General features: G+C 43.2%; 1 protein-coding gene across 5 annotated transcripts in view; it reads left to right on the forward strand.

Annotated features, from left to right (window-relative positions):
* Positions 1-1,013: 1,013 nt before the first annotated feature.
* Positions 1,014-22,874, forward strand: part of si:dkey-264d12.5 (coiled-coil domain-containing protein 30) — a 35,766-nt gene continuing 13,905 nt past the window's right edge. For 3 of the 5 annotated variants that reach the window (XM_023996089.2, XM_023996090.2, XM_070445537.1), the window contains exons 1-17: positions 1,015-1,591; positions 4,411-4,596; positions 4,770-4,890; positions 5,299-5,531; positions 5,869-5,952; positions 6,711-6,870; positions 7,174-7,245; positions 7,454-7,569; positions 7,726-7,797; positions 7,891-7,976; positions 8,144-8,519; positions 12,917-13,099; positions 13,406-13,521; positions 13,675-13,798; positions 14,884-14,996; positions 15,121-15,262; positions 21,807-21,943. In XM_023996089.2, coding sequence (XP_023851857.1) covers positions 1,568-1,591; positions 4,411-4,596; positions 4,770-4,890; positions 5,299-5,531; positions 5,869-5,952; positions 6,711-6,870; positions 7,174-7,245; positions 7,454-7,569; positions 7,726-7,797; positions 7,891-7,976; positions 8,144-8,519; positions 12,917-13,099; positions 13,406-13,521; positions 13,675-13,798; positions 14,884-14,996; positions 15,121-15,262; positions 21,807-21,943 — 2,345 coding nt within the window. In that variant the 5' untranslated portion in view covers positions 1,015-1,567. Of the gene's footprint in view, positions 1,592-4,410; positions 4,597-4,769; positions 4,891-5,298; positions 5,532-5,868; positions 5,953-6,710; positions 6,871-7,173; positions 7,246-7,453; positions 7,570-7,725; positions 7,798-7,890; positions 7,977-8,143; positions 8,520-12,916; positions 13,100-13,405; positions 13,522-13,674; positions 13,799-14,883; positions 14,997-15,120; positions 15,263-21,806; positions 21,944-22,874 lie in introns of all 5 variants that reach the window. The other 2 variants (XM_070445538.1, XM_023996091.2) reach the window with 2 other exon arrangements.

The following is a 22,874-nucleotide window of genomic DNA, read 5'->3' on the forward strand; positions in this document are numbered from 1 at the left end:
GGGTCTAGGCATGAAGCTAGGGTTAGGGTGAACTGGGATGTAGGCATGTAGTTAGGGTGAACTGGGGTATAGGCATGAAGTTAGGGTGAACTGGGGTGTAGACATGAAGCTAGGGTTAGGGTGGAACTGGATGTAGGCATGAAGCTAGGGTTAAGTTAGGGTGAACTGTGGTGTAGGCATGAAGCTAGGGTTAAGTTAGGGTGAACTGGGGTGTAGCATAGCTAGGGTTAGGGTTGAACTGGGATGTAGGCATGAAGCTAGGTTAGGGTTGAACTGGGATGTAGGCATGAAGCTAGGGTTAGGGTTGAACTGGGATGTAGGCATGAAGCTAGGGTTAGGTTGAACTGGGATGTAGGCATGAAGCTAGGGTTAGGGTTGAACTGGGATGTAGGCATGAAGCTAGGGTGTTAGGGTTGAACTGGGATGTAGGCATGAAGCTAGGGTTAGGGTTGAACTGGGATGTAGGCATGAAGCTAGGGTTAAGTTATGGTTGAAGTAGGGTGTAGGCATGAATCTAGGGTTAAGTTAGGGCTGTGGTTAGGCTTAGTACTTTTATCCTACTGTCTATCCTACTATATCCTGACCACTAGCTCTATGTTTATTATTTATATAATGACACCCCTATCTTGATCAGAATTTCAGCTTGGTCTTTTGTTGCATATCTGTTGTGCATTATATGTGCGCCCTCTAGTGTTTCTGCTGTTATGGAGAAGGATTGATACAAAGTTCACTATCTTACTGTCATTCAGTTACCTTCACCGTATTATTTCGATACAAAATGAAGATGATTTCTTAATTAAGTAGTAGGTCTGTGTATAAAAAAGCTTTAACTAACATGAAGAATATTAAAGCCTATGATTGGGAGAGTTGGCTACAAAAACGTACATATTCTAAACAGATTCATGGGCCATGGTTGCGTGGGTATATGTCTTTTTTCTCGGTGTTTCCTATTCTGTAGCCAGAAAATAGAAGCGAATGGTGCGCTGGTATCGCGGTGCGCGTTCACGACTCCGAAACAATCCACCCAGTCAAAAATAACGGGAGCCTATGATGGGAAGAGAGTGAGACCAACTGTGCACTGATCCGTGGCATACCAAGACAGACGACAGAAAAATAACTACAATCATGACACGTAAAATTAACAATACAATAGATAAATGTATCATGTTTTGAAATAAGGTTTATAAAGAGAAGGGAGTCAGAGAATGCCTCATAAAAAAACGTATCCTTGTTTGGAAATAGTGCTAGCTTGGTTGTCGTCGTCCATGCGTCTCGCTGGATGAGTTTCTACAGTAGGTCTGCTAACGCCTTTTGTATTCAGCCATGTCCGAACTAAAAACCCGTGAACTGCTCAATGCCTTATTACGCGATCCGTGGCTCTGGAATGCAATGCAACATTGTTGCGTCGCATAACGATAATGTGTTCCACTTTAGAAAGCGAGTTTGTTCCAGCCATTTTTTGGGGAGAAGCAAATCACTTCTATGTTTCGCATCGACTATGTATTTTTGGGGATTAAACGCCTAAATAATAGGAATCTTCCAGTTGTTTCGAGTTGTCTCGCCTATCATGGAAGATACGGAGCAGAGTGAGGTATGTCCCTCTTTCTTTCATAGTTTTACAATTTGATGTTGACGACTTTATACTAGCCTATTTGCAACTGTTGATCAACATTTACCATTTAACTTTTCTGACAACCCTTCAAAATAAGTTTAGAATGAGTACAGTATCCAGGCTACAAACCCTCCATGACAGTGACAGACTTTCTCTGGCAAAACTAGAATGATGACTATAATCAACTGTCATTAACCGCAGACTTGATTTAACAGGATTTACCTTGGCCATTTTTTCTCATAGTAAATTATAAATGTAAGATTCCTTTCCAAAAACGACTCTTAAAATAGTTGGGAAGGTCTGATGGGCATTTGAACAGCTGCACATTTCAGGCAAACCTCTCCTGACTATCCCAACTGCAGCTGACGCTAATAAGCAACAGTTGTTTCTCAAAGTTATGTGGATCCATAGTCTCAACAGTATAGTCATCCACAGAGGAAGGAAAAGGCGATACCTAGTCAGTTGCAAACAACTGAATGCAGTCAACCTAAATGTGTCTTCTGCATTTAACCCACCCCCTCTGAGAAAGTCTACTGTATGTTTGTCATACTGAACAGTGCAGTGCATGAGATGTGGAAAAAACATGAATAAATTATAGTTGAAGTCAGAAGTTTAAAACTCGTTTTTCAACCACTCCACAAATTTCTTGCTAACAAACTATAGTTTTGGCAAGTCGGTTAGGACATCTACTTTGTGCATGACACAAGTATTTTTCCAACAATTGTTTACAGACATATTATTTCACTTATAATTCACTGTATCACAATTCCAGTGGGTCAGAAGTTTACATACACTAAGTTGACTGTGCCTTTAAACAGCTTGGAAAATTCTAGAAAATGGTGTCATGGCTTTAGAAACTTCTGATAGGCTAATTGACATCATTTGAGTCAATTGGAGGTGTACCTGTGGATGTATTTCAAGGCCTACCTTCAAACTCAGTGCCTCATGGGAAAATCAAACGAAATCAGCGAAGACCTCAGATTTTCTTTTTTATACCTCCACAAGTCTGGTTCATCCTTGAAAGCAATTTCCAAACACCTGAAGTTTACCACGTTCATCTGTACAAACAATAGTACGCCAGTATAAACACCATGGGACCACGCAGCCGTCATACCGCTCAGAAAGGAGACGTGTTCTGTCTCCTAGAGGTGAACGTACTTTGGTGCGAAAAGTGCAAATCAATCCCAGAACAACAGCAAAGGACCTTGTGAAGATGCTGGAGGAAACAGGTACAAAAGTATCTATATCCACAGTAAAACGAGTCCTATATCAACATAACCTGAAAGGCTGCTCAGCAAGGAAAAAGCCACTGCTCCAAAACCGCCATACCGAAGAACACCATCCCAACTGTGAAGCACGGGGGTGGCAGCATCATGTTGTGGGGGTGCTTTGCTGCAGGAGGGACTGGTGCACTTCACAAAATTAGATGGCATCATGAGGACGGAAAATGTATGTGGATATATTGAAGCAACATCTCAAGACATCAGTCAGGAAGTTAAAGCTTGGTCGCAAATGGGTCTTCCAAATGGACAATGACCCCAAGCATACTTCCAAAGTTGTGGCAAAATGGCATAAGGACAACAAAGTCAAGGTATTGGAGTGGCCATCACAAAGCCCTGACCTCAATCCTATTGAACATTTCTGGGCAGAACTGAAAAAGTGTGTGCGAACAAGAAGGCCTACAAACCTGACTCAGTTACACCAGCTCTGTCAGGAGGAATGGGCCAAAATTCACAAATTTTGTGGAAGGCTACCCAAAATGTTTGACCCAAGTTAAACAATTTAAAGGCAATGTCACTCCAGTGTTAATCTGCTAAACTGTAATTATTTGATTTATTGCCTACCTCATGCCTTTTGCACACATTGTATATAGATTCTCTTTTTTTCTACCATGTTATTGACTTGTTTATTGTTTACTCCATGTGTAACTCTGTGTTGTCTGTTCACACTGCTATGCTTTATCTTGGCCAGGTCGCAGTTGCAAATGAGAACTTGTTCTCAACTAGCCTACCTGGTTAAATAAAGGTGAAATAAAAAATAAAAATAAAAAATGTTACCAAATACTAATTGAGTGTATGTAAACTTCTGACCCACTGGGAATGTGATGAAAGAAATAAAAGCTGAAATAAATCATACTCTCTACTATTATTCTGACATTTCACATTCTTCAAATAAAGTGGTGATCCTAACTGACCTAAGACAGGGAATATTTACTCTGATTAAATGTCAGGAATTGTGAAAAACGGAGTTTAAATGTATTTTGCTAAGGTGTATGTAAACTTCCGACTTCAACTGTATGTGTCAGAGATACAGTCCATGCCTCCTCATCAAAGTGCCATTGACAGGCTTCATATTAAAACTTTTATAGGTAAGAATCTGCATGGCAAGGCAGGTGATCTGACAAGTTCAGCATTTTCTCCTTCAACTAAATCAAATTAGTCTCAGAGAGTGCACTAATCTCTCTCAACATAGGGTCATGTTGCCTAAAGCCGGCCTCGATACCTTGAGACGCTGTTGATAAGTGTCTCTCACGTGCAGCCCATTGCCCAGTACCCAGAGCAGATCCCCAGCCTGTCAGAGCAGAAGGATGTTCTAGCCCAGGAGGAGAAGCAGAAGAATGAGTTTCACTTTGTTTTTGCCTTGTCTTTGACCATCTTCATAGCAGCTATTTGCTTTCCAGCTGATAGTCAATCATTACAAATACAATTACAAGAAACAGCATTGAGACATTCCATTCAATAGAAGGTGCCTATCAGTGTCTGATCTCTGTGGTTGTCTCTCTGTCATGTTAACCCCAGGAGGAGCAGAAGGAACTGGAGCATGTGGTCCTCTATCTGCAGGAGGAGGGCATGGCCCCCGGGGCCTCAGTGAAGGAGCAGCTGGGTTTCCTATGGAGGCTGTTCCAGCACAGCGAGGGACGCCTTGTCGCCGTGACCTATGACCTGGACAGCCTACGAGCACGCCACTCTGCCGAGATGGCCGAGGTGAGCCATTACCTAGAGTTTTGTCTGTGATGCTACACTGTACTGTACAGGCTGCACATACATTCATCTCAATACTTTTTCTCTGATTGGCACCATGTGGTGGGTACAGGAACTCACTCATCTGGCTTCAGCCAAAGCGCAGGGCCTGAGCTGATGATATGTGTCTATCTCAGGTGCAGAGGTACCTAGAGCACATCCGTAGCCTATCAGAGAAGAGGGATGCCCTGGCCCAGGAGTACGAGCAGGAGAATGAGGTCCTCAGGGCCCAGCTGCAACGCCTGACACTCCAGCAAGGTGCGACCTAGAACCCAGATAAGATGTGAAAAATGTAACCCTATGGAAACAAATGAACCTTTGGAACGAATAACCACGTTGCTTTAAAAAAAAAAAATCTGATATTGTCTGTCTTTTTTTGGGCATGTGTATACCACATCAAGTGTAATTATTGAATGATCATGTCATCACACTTCTCTCTTTCAATTATACGTTCTAGTTTAAACGCACATATGGTTCTTTGTGTGTAGGATTCAAATGTGTATCCCATTCCCTGTCATATCAGTGTCATTAGTGTCCTTATCAATTTGTAATAGTCCCCTTTTAAGTGAAGTGTTGTAGGCATTGTACTTACACTTTATTTTCTTCCTTACCGTGTGTGTGTGTGTGTGTGTGTGTGTGTGTGTGTGTGTGTGTGTGTGTGTGTAGATGCCCAGATGAATGAGGTGGCTGAGATGTTGTACCAGGAGGGCCTGGCAGAAGTGATTCCCAGCAGTCACAGTGAACAGGTGGCCTACCTGCTGGTGGAGAGGGCCTCCCTGCTGGAGAGACCTGATGACCCCCAGGCCCCGCAGGTCCCCGATGCCCAGGCAGGCACTCCCTCCGCCAGCCAGCAGGAGACACAGTCCCAGATTCAGTGCCCCAAAGAGAGCATGGACCAGGTGAGACCAACTCGCTGGCTCATGCTTTCTCTCAGTCCAAGATTATACTGAGTTTAGATGAGAGGATTAGCGCTAACCAAAGTACTTTAGAAGTCACATTTCTTTTCTTGTTCAGTTCATTCCAGTGGTTTAGTAACTGTCACAAATGTTCCATGAAGATATATAGTTACATGGAAATACTATAGTTGGTTCATGTTGTTATAGTGAATTTGCTAAATCAGGGTGTCATAGACAGTGGACATGCTGCAGCTCTGCTGGCAAGACCATGGAGAGAGAAGATGATCCAGACCCCTGTCTGTAACTAAACTGTTCATTCATTCCACTCTCTTTCCACAAGGGGGCACCCTCACGTGGCCAGAGCCCATGGAAGAGGCTCTTTGGACTCCGCAAGGCAGCTCAGAGCAAACAGGCTTTGGCCTCAGTATGTCCATTTAGATAATACTGCATCCTCATTAACACTTAGCCTGAATAAGATGCTGTAGTTTATGTTGAAACTCTTCAGCATGGTGTGGGGACCCCTGTGCATGCCCTGTAATTACTGTGTTTGCTGCATCTCTTTCCTGTTCTCTTTGCAGATTGACGTTTATTGGGATGAGTCGTGTCCTTGAGGCAGAACTGTGCGATTTCTGCTAGATGGGTCAAATTTGCCTATGTTGAAAAAATTCATCAAAACAAAAATATGTTTTTCGGTCATAATTTAAAGTTAGGGTTAGGCATTAGGGTTAGCAGTGTGGTTAAGGTTAATGATTTTATGACTTTGTGGCTGTGCCAGCTAGTGATCACTCTGAAGAGCTGCCTTCAGAACAATATTCATGACGAAAACGCTAATTCTTTCAAGTTAACATTGTTCCATGTTTCTGGGTGTGTGGATGTAATGGGTATTTTGGAGTCTACACCCCTCAGTGTCAATGGTATCCTGTCTGAACCAAATGCATGTACTGCACGTGTGATTTCCTGACCAATTAAAAAAAAAAAAAGAATGTTTCTCTTTATTCTGTTTTAACCTTCTTTAACCTTCTCGGCGTGAGGAACAGCTAATGCCTCACAGCAGTGATCTTTCAAATGACTCCACGTTTTCCTGGAGAGAATGATTCGTCAAATCAATAGTACTCCTGTAGACAGCGATGATAGATTCCTCTCCGTGCTCAGTGGTGTGGTCTGCTCTCTTCCCCTCCCAAGGTTGAGCTCAGGCCGGGGTCAGGGCTCAGTGTGGAGCGGGAGTGGGCCCATCTAGAGAGAGACCTGGAGGAGGCGTCACGCCGCTTGGCCATGGCCCACAGAGAGATCCGACGTCTGACCGATGAGCTAGAGTCAGCCCGCATGACCCAGAGTGCCTATGGTGAGGCCAGATTTCACACAGCCCTTTTCTCTGCTAAGTGAGGGTACTAGTTACTGTTCAAATCAAATGTTATTTGTCACATGCACCGAATACAAGAGGTGTAGACCTTGACGTGAAATGCTTACTTACAAGCCCTTAACCAACAATGCAGTTTTAAGACAAATAAGAGTTAAGAAAAATATTTCCTAAATAAACTAAAGTAAAAAATTAACGAGCAACTTTATTAATGTGTGCATGTTTTGTGTGCCAGTTGTGTGTTATGTATTTCTCCGTCTTGAATAAGTGTATGTGTGCTTAACCCAGAGCCAGAGCTGCAGGGAGCCCAGGAGGAGGTAGAGCAGCTCAGACAGGAAGTGGAAAAGCTCAAGAAATGTGGTAATAAGATATTTACTTTACATTTTGGATTACTGTAAAAAATATTCCTTTGTGGAGCATTTTCAGAGAACAGCCTTTCAGAATGTCAAAGGAACTGCACAATATCGCTTTAGGCTATTCCAGAAGTATGACTGACTGACTGTAACTGACGTGAGGACAGTGACACCCATAGTTTGGAGGGTAAAATGTCCCTTCGTCCCTCCTATAGACGTGGTGGAGTTGCGTAAGGCCAAGGAGCTGAATGATCGTCTGGACCAGGAGATCAGAGCCCTCAGGACGAGGGTGCGCACCATGGACGCAGAGAGAAAGACCCTCCTAGAGACGGTAATCTGCCATTCCTGGATTCAGTTATCCTCCTCCTAAAATTGTCATAAAGAAATGGATAATGGACAAGATGCAGTCATTTTGGCTACAATGTATGAGGGGGGTGAAGGTCACGATAGTTACTGTATGTAATGTGGACATACTGTTGTTCCCTAGGTGGAGAAAATTAAGGACTCTGACAATGCGGCTAAGATCCACCCAGAAGCACTGCAGCTTAACTTGGCTAAGGTACAACCAAACACAGTATGGAGATGAGACCCCATCAAATTACAACAAATCAGCCTGTCACTTAACTGCCTTTCCTGTTGTTGTGTATTTCAGGGAGAAGGGATACCCGCCCCTCAGATGCACACTGTCTGTCTCCAGACAGAACTACTACTCCTGGACCAGGACAAGACCCATGAAAGGTCCCACCTTAACTTTGTCTCTAGAACTTAGCCCAAAACCAAACCCAGTACATGTCTCAGATTTGTGTTGGCTGATAGTAGATGGTGTTCCAGTTAATTCATTTGAAAGAGGAAAGGAAAGTGAAATCTGTTGTCAGATGGTGATGATGTGTCTCTCTTTCATGCAGATGCCTCCAGCAGTCCGAGACCAAGGACAAACTAAATGATGTGCGGCGTCAACTGCAGGGGCTGCAGGAGAAATACGATGAGCTGCTGAATGTTACGAGGAAGGCAGAGGAGTACGAGGACTACGAGGAGCTGAAGAAGCAGAGAGAAGAGGAGGAGAAGGTTCTGGAGCTGCTGATGGATAAGACCGAGGAGGTGGAGGAGGAATATGAGGAACTGAAGACTAAGAAAGAGGAGGTGGAGATTAAGATGGATGAGGAGAAGAAGGAATACGAACATCTTGAGAATATGAGGGAGGAGTTGAAGCTGGATGAAGCTCTGGGCCGGAGCAGGCAGCAACAGCCGCATTGTAGTCAGGCGGTGGAACTGCAGCTTAAGGTGAGGATGACTCCTGTCCGTCTGATGATGTAGTGTTATGCTGTGGCCACTAGGAGGGGCTACAGAATTAGTGTGAATGGGCTAGTTAGGACCAATTATGTGTCTATGGTTAGGACCTAGCCTACTGTCAATGTCAATATTTATCACATTTGTTAATGGAATGAACTTACAAGTTTTAAGTTTGATAGAATAGTAACATAATATAGACTTATCTCACAGCAAATTGCTTAAATCCATGTTTACATTTAATCTTAAAAATCATCTTACAATTGAAATCCTCTTTCCTGACTACCTTTCCTAAGAGCTGCTGGAATTATGTAGTTTTGTTTTTACTGTCTACATCCCACACAATGGCCCATTGAAAGCAGCTGATGTTAATGGCTTGTGCTGTGTTTTTCATGGATTTAGCGGGTATTCATTTGACATGGCAGCTTGGTTGTGCTGTCCTATATGACTGTGTTTCCAAAGGCAGCCTAATTCTGATATTTTCTTTCACTAATTGGTCTTTTGACCAATCAGATCAGCTCTGAAAAAGCTCTGATGTGATGGGTCAAAAGATCAAATGAGTGGGGGGAAAAAATCAGAATTGGGCAGCCTGTGTAAACACAGCCTAAGTGTCTATGCCTGTAGTGTTACCACTAGACCACAGGCTCTGCACTAGAAAACAATCAGCGCACTGTTCGGCCCAGCACCTTTGTTATTGTATTTGTTTTGTTGATGAAAAGGAGGAGATCAGCGTCCGGCAGTGTGGTAAAAATAATTGCTGTACATATTCTGGTGTTCTATCTTGCGTGTAATGATGTCCGAGGGAAAATAACAGTGTTCGTTGTTTGAAGGAACTTATTTGTTGCAATATCCCAAATAGACGTAGCAGTTTCACCAAGTACCAAATGCTTCCTCAATAGGGGCCCGTTTCTTCAAGATGGCGTCGGAGGGGAGGGCTGCCGTCTTATTGGCGCTTAACCAACCATGTTATTTTTTTTATTTTTTTTTGCGTTGTTCGTAACTTGTTTTGTACATAATGTTGCTGCTACCGTCTCTAATGACCGAAAAAGAGCTTCTGAACATCAGAACTGGGATTACTCACCTCAAATTGGACGAGGAGTTCTTCTTCAATGAGTCGGACGCGAGGGATATACTACAGACACCCGACCAGGCCCAGATCCCTGTGATTTGCTGGAAAAGGAAACGTAGGTTTTGCGGAAAGAGATCAGGATGCCTTGTGAGGATCAGGTGACTAGTGGAGTACACCACATCAACTTTATCAATAAGTGCATCGAGGACGTTGTCTCCACAGTTACTGTACATACATACCCCAACCAGAAGCCATGAATTACAGGCAACATTCGCACTGAGCTAAAGGGTAAAGCTGCCGCTTTCAAGGAGCGGGACTCTAACCTGGAAGCTTATAAGAAATCCTACCATGCCCTCTGATGAACCATGAAACAGGCAAGCGTCAATACAGGACTTAAATGCGCATGCGCATGCGCTGACCAACTGGCAAGTGTCATCACTGACATTTTCAACCTCTCCCTTTCTGAGTCTGCAATATCAACATGTTTCAAGCAGACCACCATAGTCCCTGTGCCTAAGAACACTAAGGTAACCTGCCTAAATGACCTCCGCCCTGTAGCACTCACGTCTGTAGCCATGAAACGCTTTGAAAGGCTGGTCATGGCTCACATCAACACCATTATCCCAGAAACCCTAGACCAACCCCAATTTCCATACCGCACCAACAGATCCACAGATGATGCGATCTCTATTGCACTCCACACTGCCCTTTCTCACCTGGACAAAAGGAACACCAATGTGAGAATGCTGTTCATTGACTACAGCTCAGCGTTCAACACCATAGTGCCTTCAAAGCTCATCACTAAGCTGGGGAGCTCCACCAGTGTTGAGGATCAGCGTGGCAGATGTGTTGCTACCTACCCTCACCACCTGGGGGCGGCCCATCAGGAAGTCCAGGATCCAGTTGCAGAGGGAGGTGTTTAGTCCCAGGATCCTTAGCTAGATAGATTACCAGTTAATTACCAAAATTACAGGAGATTCTGGTAAATTTGGTAAATTAACGATAGCTTTTACAACCCTACTCAGGAGTGATTCCTTATGAAACCAGTACAAAATAATACCATTATTTTTGTTATTTTTACTCCATTTAATCCATAGAATGGTCCTTTGGAGGAAGGTTTGTTGACATACAGTACCAGTCAAAAGTTTGGACACACCTACTCAGTCCAGGGTTTTTCTTTATTATATTTTACATGTATATTTTAAAGCATAATTCATTGAAGTTGGAGTATTTGTAACACTTTGGCCTTAACCAGGCCTAAGACTCCATAATGTTTAATCTGTAGATGCTACCAAGCAACAATTGGTGTCATATAAAGCCTTATCGCTTGCTCTGTAATATGAGTAGTATTTTGATACTGATACTATTTCAATAAAAAATGTCTTACATTAGTTTATGAATATTAAAAAAAAATAATAATAATATTGGATTTAGTAAATGTTTCAATACATTCATAAATAGTCTTAAAGGAGGCCTTGGTAAGGCCAAAATGTAATAAATATGCCAACTTTGATTATTTCACAAATATGCTTTTAGATACAAATGTCAAATATACAGTACCAGTCAAAAGTTTGGAAACACTTACTCATTCCAGGGTTTTTCTTTATTTTTACTATTTTATACATTGTAGAATAATAATCATGTAGTAACCAAAAAAGTGTTAAACTAATCCAAATATATTTTGATTTGCCACCTTTTGCATGACAGCTTTGCACACTGTTTGCATTCTCTCAACCAGCTTCATGAGGTAGTCATTTGGAATGCATTTCAATTAACAGGTGTGCTTTGTTAAAAGTAATTTGTGGAATTTCTTTCCTTCGTAATGCGTTTGAGCCAATCAGTTGTGTTGTGACAAGGTATGGGTGGTATAAAGAAGATAGCCCTATTTGGTAAAAGACCAAGTCCATATTATGGCAAAAAAAGCTCAAATAAGCAAAGAGAAACGACAGTCCATCATTACTTTAACACATGAAGGTCAGACAATCCAGAAAATGTAAAGAACTTTGAAAGTTTCCTCACGCGCAGTTGCAATAACCATCAAGCGCTATGATGAAACTGTCTCTCATGAGGACCGCCACAGGAAAGGAAGACCCAGAGTTACATTTACTGCAGAGTTCATTAGAGTTAACTGCACCTCAGATTGCAGCCCAAATAAATGCTTCACAGAATTCCATTAACAGACACATCTCAACATCAACTGTTCAAAGGAGACTGTGTGAATCAGGCCTTCAATGTCAAATTGCTGCAAAGAAACCACTACTAAAGGACACCAATAATAAGAAGAGACTTGCTTGGGCCAAGAAACATGAGTAATGAACATTATACCGGTGGAAATCTGTCCTTTGGTCTGAGTCCAAATCTGAGATTTTTGGTTCCAACCGCTGTGTCTTTGTGAGACGCAGAGTAGGTGAACAGATGATCTCCTCATGATTGGTTTCCACCGTGAAGCATGGAGGAGGTGGTGTGATGGTGTAGTGGTGCTGGTGACACTGTCTGTGATTTATTTAGAATTCAAGGCACACTTAACCAGCATGGCTACCACAGCATTCTGATGCGATACGCCATCCCATCTGGTTTGCGCTTAGTGGGATGGCCCTCCAGGCTGTGTAAGGGCTATTTGAACAAGAAGGAGATTGATGGAGTGCTGCAACAGATGACCTGGCCTCCACAGTCACCCGACCTCAACCCAATTGAGATGGTTTGGTATGAGTTTTACCGCAGAGTGAAGGAAAAGCAGCCAACAAGTGCTCTGCATATGTGGGAACTCCTTCAAGACTGTTGAAAAAGCATTCCTCATGAAGCTGGTTGACAGAATGCCAAGAGTGTGCAAAGCTGTCAAGGCACAGGGTGGCAAATCAAAATGGCAAATCAAAATAAATGTTGATTTGTTTAACCTTTTTTTTGGTTACTACATGATTCCACATGTGTTATTTCATAGTTTTGATGTCTCCACTATTATTCTACAATGTAGAAAATAGTAAAAATAAAGAAAAACCCTTGAATGAGTAGGTGTGTCCAAACTTTTGACTGGTACTTTATGTCAACAATCCAAAGGACCATTTTATGGATTACATTTTGTGAAAACAAATCATGGTTTCTCTGTATGTAAATGTACTGGTTGTCTTTGTGTACATATTCTTTATCCCTTTACACTTGTGTGTAAAAGGTAGTAGTTGTGGAATTGTTAGGTTAGATTACTGCATTGTCAGAACTAGAAGCACAAGCATTTCGCTACACTCACATTAACATCTGCTAACCATGTGTATGTGACAAATAAAATTTGATTTGATTTGGTTGTGTGTGTGGTTGTGGTGGTGTTCAGGTGTGTGCTGAGTTGAAGCAGGGCCAAGCTATGGTCAGCCATCTGGAGCAGAGGGCTCTGCAGCAGGAGAGTAGGGAGCTGAGGGAGGGGCTGGCCCAGAGCAGCCAGAAAGCCCAGAGTTGCAGCCGTCTGCTGGAGGAGCTGAGCGCTGAGAGGGCCAAGCTCAAAGCCATGGAGGTAGAGGTGAGACACCATGCAGGAGTGCAGTGTCATTCATAGTCTTCAGCCTATAGTCTCAAGCCAGGGGTGGCCAATAAATTTCCGCAGAGGGACAGTGAAATTTGTTCCAATCAACTTTGTTCCAGTTCATTAAACTAATTTAATTCCACGCAGATTAGTCGTGGATGGATAAGTGGATAAGATTGGCACCCATAGAGAGAAATAAAATCTGTAGTTCTGAACTCTCTGACCAAGCCAAACAGAATAATAGTAGTAGTACTTTCCACACAAGGTAAATGACCTCTTCCCTCTGCTGCCTCTTTGACTCAGATGCAGGGTCTGCAGCAGCAGCTGAACGTGGAAAGAAACCGCAACACAGAGTCTGGCCAGCAAGAGGAGGAGGCAAGATACACGGCCCTTAGGACTCAGGACAACCAGCTCCACAGGTACCTTCTCCTACTAAAGGCCCCTCTGCTGCTTCAGTTAAACTGTTTAAAGCAGCAACCAGCTGTGTGATGGTCAGTTATGGTCTTGTAGTGGTTAGCTTGTGCAGTTGTAGATTTGTTGTCCTGGTCTAAACGTGTGTGTGGTTCATTCAGGAGGATGTGGGAGCAGAGGGAGGAGGAGCTGCAGGAGGAGGGGTGTTCCCTGCGAGAGGTGGAAGCCTCCCTGAACTGCACTAACTCAGAGCTGCAGAGTCAGACAGGCACAGCCAGGCAGGAGGTGAGTGTCTTGGCACCCTCTGACTATTGGGCATGGCACTCTTTCTTAATTTCAAGAGGAAGCTGCAAAATAACTGTCACGACTTCCGCCGAAGTCGGTCCCTCTCCTTGTTTGGGCGGTGTTCGGCGGTCGACGTCACTGACCTTCTAGCTATCGCTGATCCATTTTTTATTTTCCAATGGTTTTGTCTTGTCTTCCTTCACACCTGGTTCCAATCCCATCAATTACATGTTGTGTATTTAACCCTCTGTTTCCCCTCATGCCCTTGTCGGTGATTGTTTGATTGTATGTTATGTGCAGTTATGTTCTGGTGTGCGACGGGTTTTGTACCCACTTTTATTATTTTTGTATATTTTGGTTTTCAAAGTTTTGTGAGCACTTATTAAACGACTCCGTTTATACCAAGTTCATTCTCCTGCGCCTGACTTCCCTGCCACCAGCATGCACCCATTACAATAAGCTATATTGTATGCCAAAAAAATAAGAAATAATATTATTTTAAACTAATATAATTGCTGAGAGGAAGACATTTTGTTCATAGTAATAAAAAATGGTTTCCAAAAAGGTAGAGGTCAAAATTATTGACAACCCTGGAGATTCTTAGAAATAAAGTAGTCAAAAGTTATTGATTTGGTCCCATATTCCTAGCACACAATGACTACATCAAGCTTGTGACTCTACAAACTTGTTGAACGTATTTGTAGTTGGTTTTGGTTTCAGATTATTTTGTGCCCAAACTAAATTTATGGTAAATAATGTATTGTATCATTTTGGGGTCACACAGACATGCTAACCTCCCCTGTTATTATTCATGGTGAGAGGCTCTCATATAAAACTAGCATACTCGTATTAGTATACAATCTAATAATTTCTAAAACAATTTGAGCATACAACACACTTCAATATTTGAGTTATTTATTTTATACCGTCATTATTGTTCATCTTTATCAAGCGTGTCAATCATTTCAGACCCCACTGTATCTGTGTTTCAGTCAGAATGGTATGGTATTGGAACAAATGTAAACTGAGACCCTCATCTAGTCTATGTAGATGTTGATCATGTCTTTCTGTCTGACTGACCACAGATTCCTGCTGATTATGTAAACCTGAAGGAATGCCTGGAGGCCAGGCAGGAGGATTGTGAGAAACTGACAGAGGAGCTCATGGAAGTTCTCACGTGCCTGGATTTACAGAAAAGGTAAAGATCCTAGAGAACATTTACAATGCAAAACCAGGGACTTAGCCTAGCTACTGTAGTCACACTTTTACTCTCTTCTGGTGCTCAACAAAGCTGTGTGGTTTGGTTTCCTCTGCTCCCACAGCAAGAACGCCGAGAAGCGATCTCAGCACAAAGCCAAAATGCGGCGAGCCAAACAGATTTTTTTGAAGGAGACAGGATGTCGTGATGAGAGGATTCAAAGCCTTGAGAGAGACCTGGCTCTCGCCTTAACCTCATCAGCCAGGGTAAGAGGTCAGACCCACCAGCCAAATTGTCAGACTGCACAATAGGGGTCCACTCCCTGCCTGGCACAACAATAGGTACCACCTGCTGTGTGCCTGACAACTTTGAGCCAATCAGAGAGCACGAACTTCAGCGAGAAGGAAAGGAGTGACAAGACGGAGAAAAGAGGGCACTTTTCCTGCACTGCCACTTTCATGCTCAAAACAGTTAACTAAAATCATAATTAACTGTTTTTTTTTGCTGTTGCAAGTCTTGCATCTACCATCTAGCTAAGGGAGTTTTGTGTTTGAAGGATAAACCCTATTTTGCTTAAGTTTAACAATATACAGTAATTACAGTTGAAGTCGGAAGTTTAAATGCATTTGGCTAAGGTGCATGTAAACTCAGTTTTTCACAATTCCTGACATGTAATCCTGGTAAAGATTCCCTGTTTTAGGTCAGTTAGGATCACCACTTTATTTTAAGAATGTGAAATGTCAGAATAATAGTAGAGGGAATGATTTATTTCAGCTTTTATTTATTTCATCACATTCCCAGTGGGTCAGAAGTTTACATACACTCAATTAGTATTTGGTAGCATTGCCTTTAAATTGTTTAACTTGGGTCAAACGTTTCGGGTAGCCTTCCACAAGCTTCCCACAATAAGTTGGGTGAATTTTGGCCCATTCCTCCTGACAGAACTGGTGTAACTGAGTCAGGTTTGTAGGCCTCCTTGCTCGCACACGCTTTTTCAGTTCTGCCCACAAATGTTCTATAGGATTGAGGTCAGGGCTTTGTGATGGCCACTCCAATACCTTGACTTTATTGTCCTTAAGCCATTTTGCCACAACTTTGGAAGTGTCCTTGGGGTCATTGTCCATTTGGAAGACCCATTTGCGACCAAGCTTTAACTTCCTGACTGATGTTTTGAGATATTGCTTCAATACATCCACATAATTTTCCGTCCTCATGATGCCATCTATTTTGTGAAGTGTACTAGTCCCTCCTGCAGCAAAGCAGCCCCACAACATGATGCTGCCACCCCGTGCTTCACGGCTGGGACGGTGTTCTTCAGCTTGCAAGCCTCCCCCTTTTTCCTCCAAACATAACGATGGTCATTATGGCCAAACAGTTCTATTTTTGTTTCATCAGACCAGAGGACATTTCTCCAAAAAGTACAATCTTTGTTCCCATGTGCAGTTGCAAACCGTATTCTGGCTTTTTTCTGACAGTTTTGGAGCAGTGGCATCTTCCTTGCGGCCTTTCAGGTTATGTCGATATAGGCTATGGACTCATTTTACTGTGGATATAGATACTTTTGTACCCGTTTCCTCCAGCATCTTCACAAGGTCTTTTGTTGTTATTCTGGGATTGATTTGCACTTTTCGCACCAAAGCACGTTCATCTCTAGGAGACAGAACACGTCTTCTTCCTGAGCTGTATGATGGCTGCGTGGTCCCATGGTATTTATACTGGCTTACTATTGTTTGTAAATTATTATGTAAAAATTATGTAAATTAGCCTATCAGAAGCTTCTAAAGCCATGACATATTTTTCTGGAATTTTCCAAGCTGTTTAAAGGCACAGTCAACTTAGTGTATGTAAACTTCTGACCCACTGGAATTGTGATACAGTAAATGAATGTGAAATAAGTGAAATAATCTGTCTGTAAACAATTGTTGGAAAAATGACTTATGTCATGCACAAAGTAGATTTTCTAACCGACTTTCCAAAACTATAGTTTGTTAACAAGAAATTAGTGGAGTGGTTGAAAAATGAGTTTTAATGACTCCAACCTAAGTGTATGTAAACTTCCGAATTCAACTGTAGCTAATCCAATCACACTTCATTAAACAAATGGGAAAGCTTCCTCCATGCTAGCTATCTAGCCACTGTAGGTATACATCATTGGTAGTAACAAAAGGGCTGCATTGATTATTAATTCAAATCAACTTTAATTAGAATTAAATTTGAAATTTCATAATGGAGTACTCGTTAAGGTTGAATGTTAGCTCATTTTGCGTCCTCATATCCACTGGTTCTCTTGTTGTATTTTTGGTCTCGTCTCCCTCGCTCTTTTTGTGCTCTGCAACTTCCCCCACAACACATACAAACCACCCGCTGCCACTCACAACAAGCAGTTCCAGCAAGCAGTTCCAACTCTGTGTGAATGCTAATTATGCTAACGCTTGCATCCGAGTGCTTATACTACGTGAGAAAAAAACGTTATTGATTCAAATAAGTGGACGAGGCTACATAAAGTGGATAAGCAACTCGTTCTCGTTCTGAGCTCTAAATAAGCATCTTATCCAGGTAGGCCACTTGATTTCAACATATATCCAAAGTGGACAGGCTAACATGCTGTTCGGACAGGTGCAGACAGACAGGAGGGTGTGTTCGCTAGCTACATTAGATCCAAGTTGGCAGTGCAAGACTTGAACTATACATATTAGCAGATTATTTATAAGGAAGGGGACTTATGCTTGAGAGATTGAGACCTATGTTCATTTTCTATAGCGTAATGCATTCACCTGCTACTAAAGCTTATTCATTATTAGTAGATGTGCATTGGAATTGGGCGGCAGGTAGCCTAGTGGTTAGAGCGTTGGACTGGTAACCGAAAGGTTGCAAGATCGAATCCCCGAGCTGACAAGGGAAAAAAATATGTCGTTCTGCTTCTGAACAAGGCAGTTAACCCACTGTTCATAGGCCGTCATTGAAAATAAGAATTTGTTCTTAACTTTCTTGCCTAGTTAAAGGTTAAAGGTTAAAAAAAAAATATATATGCTGTTGGCCAATGGGCAGATATGTCAGCTAAGCCTGATGTGATTTGTGTGCAGGAAACATGGCTCAAACCGACTGTGGAGTTTTGTCATACAGGGATATGTAGTGGTTGGTAGGGACGGGGGTGGAGTGTGGGGCAATGGTGAGGAGTCGGAACAGGGAAATTAGAGTACTTAAAAAGGACGCATAACTTCCATCGGATTCAGTATAAGCAGGCTCAGGTCTGGTGAGGAGAACTATCCATCAGGCAAAGAGGTCATGCTGGCGTCGTCTCTGTGACACCATTGGAAGGGCGACACCTGTGGGAGAAGTGTGGGGGATGATTAAGAGGATTAGTGGTGTCAGAAGGGAGTGGAATTATCCAGTGTTGACGAGTTGGAAGGGTGTGGCAGTAACAGATTGATGAGAAGGCAGAGATGATGGCCAAAGCATTTGTCCAAGTGCATAGCTCGGCATATTTGTCAGAGGGGGAGAGAGAGAACGAGAGGGGAGCATCCTGGAGTGCTGGATAGGAGGGAGGATGTAAATGATGTGTTGAATGCACCATTTACCATGGTAGAGGTGAAAAGGGCAATAGGTAAGGCTGGGTTAACTTCACCTGGGAAAGATGAGGTATGCTATGTTATGTTGACCCAGCTTAGTGATGAGGCACTGGATAAGGTGTTGGAGTTGTACAACAGAGTGTGGGAGGAGGGGAAACTACCAGGCAGTTGGAAGGAGGCAATAGTGGTACCAATCCGGAAGCCAGGGAAGGACCCAATGAGGCCAACAAGCTATCGGCCAATAGCTTTAACATCACATGTATGTAAGATTATGGAACGTATAATTACGGAGAGGCTAACTTACTTCCTGGAGAGCAGGGTGCTAGTATCGCCACATCAGAGTGGGTTCAGGAAGGGTAGGGGAACTATGGACCCAGTGTTCTGCTTAGAAGCAGAGGTCAGGAAGGCTCAGGTGAACAAGGAGACTGTTGTAGCTGTCTTTTTTGATGTGGAGAAGCCATGATATGATGTTCAAGGAGGGGTTGTTAATCAAGCTTGATTATTATGGGGGTAGGAGGAAGAATGTACAACTGGCTAAATGATTTCCTGTTTGGAAGATCTATCCAAGTCACTATCAGAAAGTCTATCAAAGTCTCTATCAGGCCGCTACCTGGTGGATAACGGTACACCGCAGGGGAGCGTGATTAGTCCTCTGTTGTTCTCAATCATGATAAATGATGTTAACTCTCAGGTACAGCCGGATATTGGGAGGTTATTTGCAGATGATGGGGCCTTATGGAAGAGGGGAAGGAATGTGCCATTACATAGTCAGGAAGGTACAGGAAGCAATTAATGAGGTAGAGCAGTGGGCATTAATGTTGGGATTCAGGATCTCTGTAGAGAACTCAGTGTTCTTTACCAGGAGGAAGGTGGGAGATTAGAGGTTATATGGGAGAAACTTGGAGAGGGTGGGGGCCTTCAGGTTCCTTGGGGTAAACTTTGACACGAGACTGACCTGGACAGAACACATTGAGAGAGTGATGGGAAAGTGTCAGAAGGTGCTAAATGTGATGGGCTGTCTGACGGGGAAGGAGTGGGGGGCTGGGCGTTCCTCATTGAAGACCATGTATGTTGCATTGATCTGATCTGTAATAGACTAAAGCAGTATAGCATCTGGTTCGGCAGCCCGGACATCATTGGAAAGGCTAGATGTCATACAGGAACAAGAATATATAGTGGGGTGTTTCAGACCTCCCCAGTGGCTGCACTACAGGTGGAGATAGAGGATATGCCATTGCAGATTAGGAGACAGCAGCTGGCAATGAATTATTGGGTCAACCTACAGGGACATGGGGTGTCACATCCTGCGAAAGGGATTTTACAGGCATGCTGGGAACACAAGCGAAGACAGAACGCTTTAGCTGGGTGGGTAATACCCAGGTGAAGGAAATGGGACTGTATGGAAGGGAGTTTAGTCCATCGGTAGCTATTCCTGTAAATCCACCATGGCTACTCCCGCCTCCAGTAGTTGATCTAGAAGTGTTGGAGAGACTACAGGAAGATAGGGAGGGTGTTGATCCATCTGATTTGTTTAAGAGACGTCTGTATACTGTGTATCAGGATTTTGTGGCCATTTACACAATGGTTCAAAAGATCCAAGGACAAGACGTACTGGGTCAGGATTTGTAGTGCAGGAATGTGGGGTGGCAGTCAGGAAACGTATTACAGGGGTGGCAGTCAGGAAACGTATTACAGGGGTGGCAGTCAGGAAACCTATTATTCATCTGGCTGTATATACGGCGGAGCTGATGGCCATTCTGTTGGCCTTGTAGTGGGAGGAGGAAGTGAAACCAGACAGAGTAGTTACTTGCTCTAATTCATGTGCAGTGTTGATGAGTCTCCAGTCCTTTAGGTCACGTAGCAGACAAGACTTGCTGTATGAGGTGTTACAAACCCATGGCAGGGTTAGACAGATGGGTATACAGAGAAGTTTTACTTGGGTCCCAGCCCTTGTGAGGGTGGAGGGGAACGAGGCAGCTGATATACTGGCTAAACAAGCACTTAGTAGGGAGGATGTTGTAGTTTCAATGATCGAGGCAGAAGCAAAAAGCCTGATATAGACAGTGATGGTGCAGAGATGGCAGGAGCAGTGGAATAGAGATAATAAGGGCAGGCATTTATTTCAAGTACAGAGGAAAGTCGGGGAGGAGGGAATGGCAGGAAGGGACAGAAGAGAGGAGGTTTTACAAGATTAAGGGTGGGACACAGCCAGTAGATTAAGGGTGGGACACAGCCAGTTGAATAAGACTTTAAATATGATAGGAAAGCATCCAACAGGAAAGTGTGATTATTGACTGGAAACAGAGACAGTGGAGCATGTATTGCTACAGTGTGAGGAGTATTAGAGGGAAAGAGAGAGGCTGACATCTAGTCTGAGGGAGAAGTGGATACAGGAAATGAGTTCAAAGAGTATATTGAGTAGAACGTAATTAGATATAGTCTAAAATATTTTGTTATTTTAAGAGCAACGGGGCTGGCAGGCAAGATTTAGTTTCTCGCTGTCTCTGGCCCACACTCTAGTGCAATAGTTGGCGGTAATGCACCATAACGTTTGATGCCAACCACCGATAAACCCCACCGAATAAGAAGTAGATGTGCATTGTTCTGTTTTTGACTTTTTTATGAAAAGGCATTTTCATAGAAAGACAGAATTTCGATTAAGATCATTGTTAGTTGCAGCCCTACAATGAATTTGTTTTCATTAAGTAATTTAACTGCCTGTCTGCCAAATGTCATAAGCTTTGACCAAGTTTTTATCTAGCTAGCGAATGATGATGCCAACCGCTAGCTAGCAAGCACTGGCAGTATCGGATAATGGAGAGTGAATTAAATGATTTCTTCATGATCTTCCTAGCTAGTTATCTAGTTGTGGCGATCTAGCTAAAGTATGAGCCAGGACGTTATACAAATTCTAGCTAGCAAGCAACATTAGCGCAGCAGAGCTAGTTTTGGCTATCTAACAGAACATGGACATACCAATGGAAACAAAGCAAGCAACGCTACAACCCGTTCTGGCCTGGAGTATTTTAACCAGGCTGACGGCCGATGTACTGTGCTATTTGAACACACACAAAAATGACTGCCGACATGCTGGGCAGAGGTGCCAAGTACCACGGCCAACAGTCTTGGTGGTCTGTCCAAGCCCTAAATCTGCTGCTCCCTCATGTCACACACTCTGGACAATGCCAATTGATGCCATGTATGCAAAACGGAACTAAGGAACTTTCTCTGTTTTCTCTAGGAGAAAGAGATGATAGTGAACATGAATGAGGAAAATCGGAAACTACTGGCAGAGAAGAGGGATCTGCTCGGAACACTGAATGATGTGGAGGAGAAAACAAACAAGAGTGTGCTTGCTGCCACTACAGCTCAATGCAGGTATTCAGAATCCCCCCAATAACACCACTCAATACAGTACTGAACCCCACCAATGGTACTAAACACAGGTACTACTAATTGCCTCCGATTTAGCACAGGAATGAGAGTACAGCTCCACCATTTAGAACAGGAACGAGAGTACAGCTTCACCATTTAGCACAGGAATGAGAGTACAGCTCCACCATTTAGAACAGGAATGAGAGTACGGCTCCACCATTTAGAACAGGAATGAGAGTACGGCTCCACCATTTAGAACAGGAACGAGAGTACAGCTCACCATTTTAGAACAGGAACGAGAGTACAGCTCCACCATTTAGAACAGGAACGAGAGTACAGCTCCACCATTTAGAAACAGGACGAGAGTACAGCTCCACCATTTAGCACAGGAATGAGAGTACGGCTCAACCATTTAGACAGGAATGAGAGTACGCTCACCATTTAGAACAGGAACGAGAGTAACGGGCTCCACCATTTAGAACAGGAATGAGAGTACAGCTTCACCATTTAGCACAGGAACGAGAGTACAGCTCCACCATTTAGAACAGGAACGAGAGTACAGCTCCACCATTTAGAACAGGAACGAGAGTACGGCTCCACCATTTAGAACAGGAACGAGAGTACGCTCCACCATTTAGCACAGGAATGAGAGTACAGCTTTCACCATTTTAGCACAGGAACGGAGAGTAACAGCTTCCACCATTTAGAACAGGAACGAGAGTAAAGCGGCTCCACCATTTAGAACAGGAACGAGAGTACAGCTTCCACCATTTAGCACAGGAAGAGAGTACAGTTTCACCATTTAAGCACAGGAAGAGAGTACAGCTCCACCATTTAGAACAGGAACGAGAGTACGGGCTTCACCATTTAGCACAGGAACGAGAGTACGGCTCACCATTTAGAACAGGAACGAGAGTACGGCTCCACCATTTAG

This window comes from Salvelinus sp. IW2-2015, linkage group LG11 (genome assembly GCF_002910315.2).
Source record: "Salvelinus sp. IW2-2015 linkage group LG11, ASM291031v2, whole genome shotgun sequence".
Lineage (NCBI taxonomy): Eukaryota > Metazoa > Chordata > Actinopteri > Salmoniformes > Salmonidae > Salvelinus > Salvelinus sp. IW2-2015.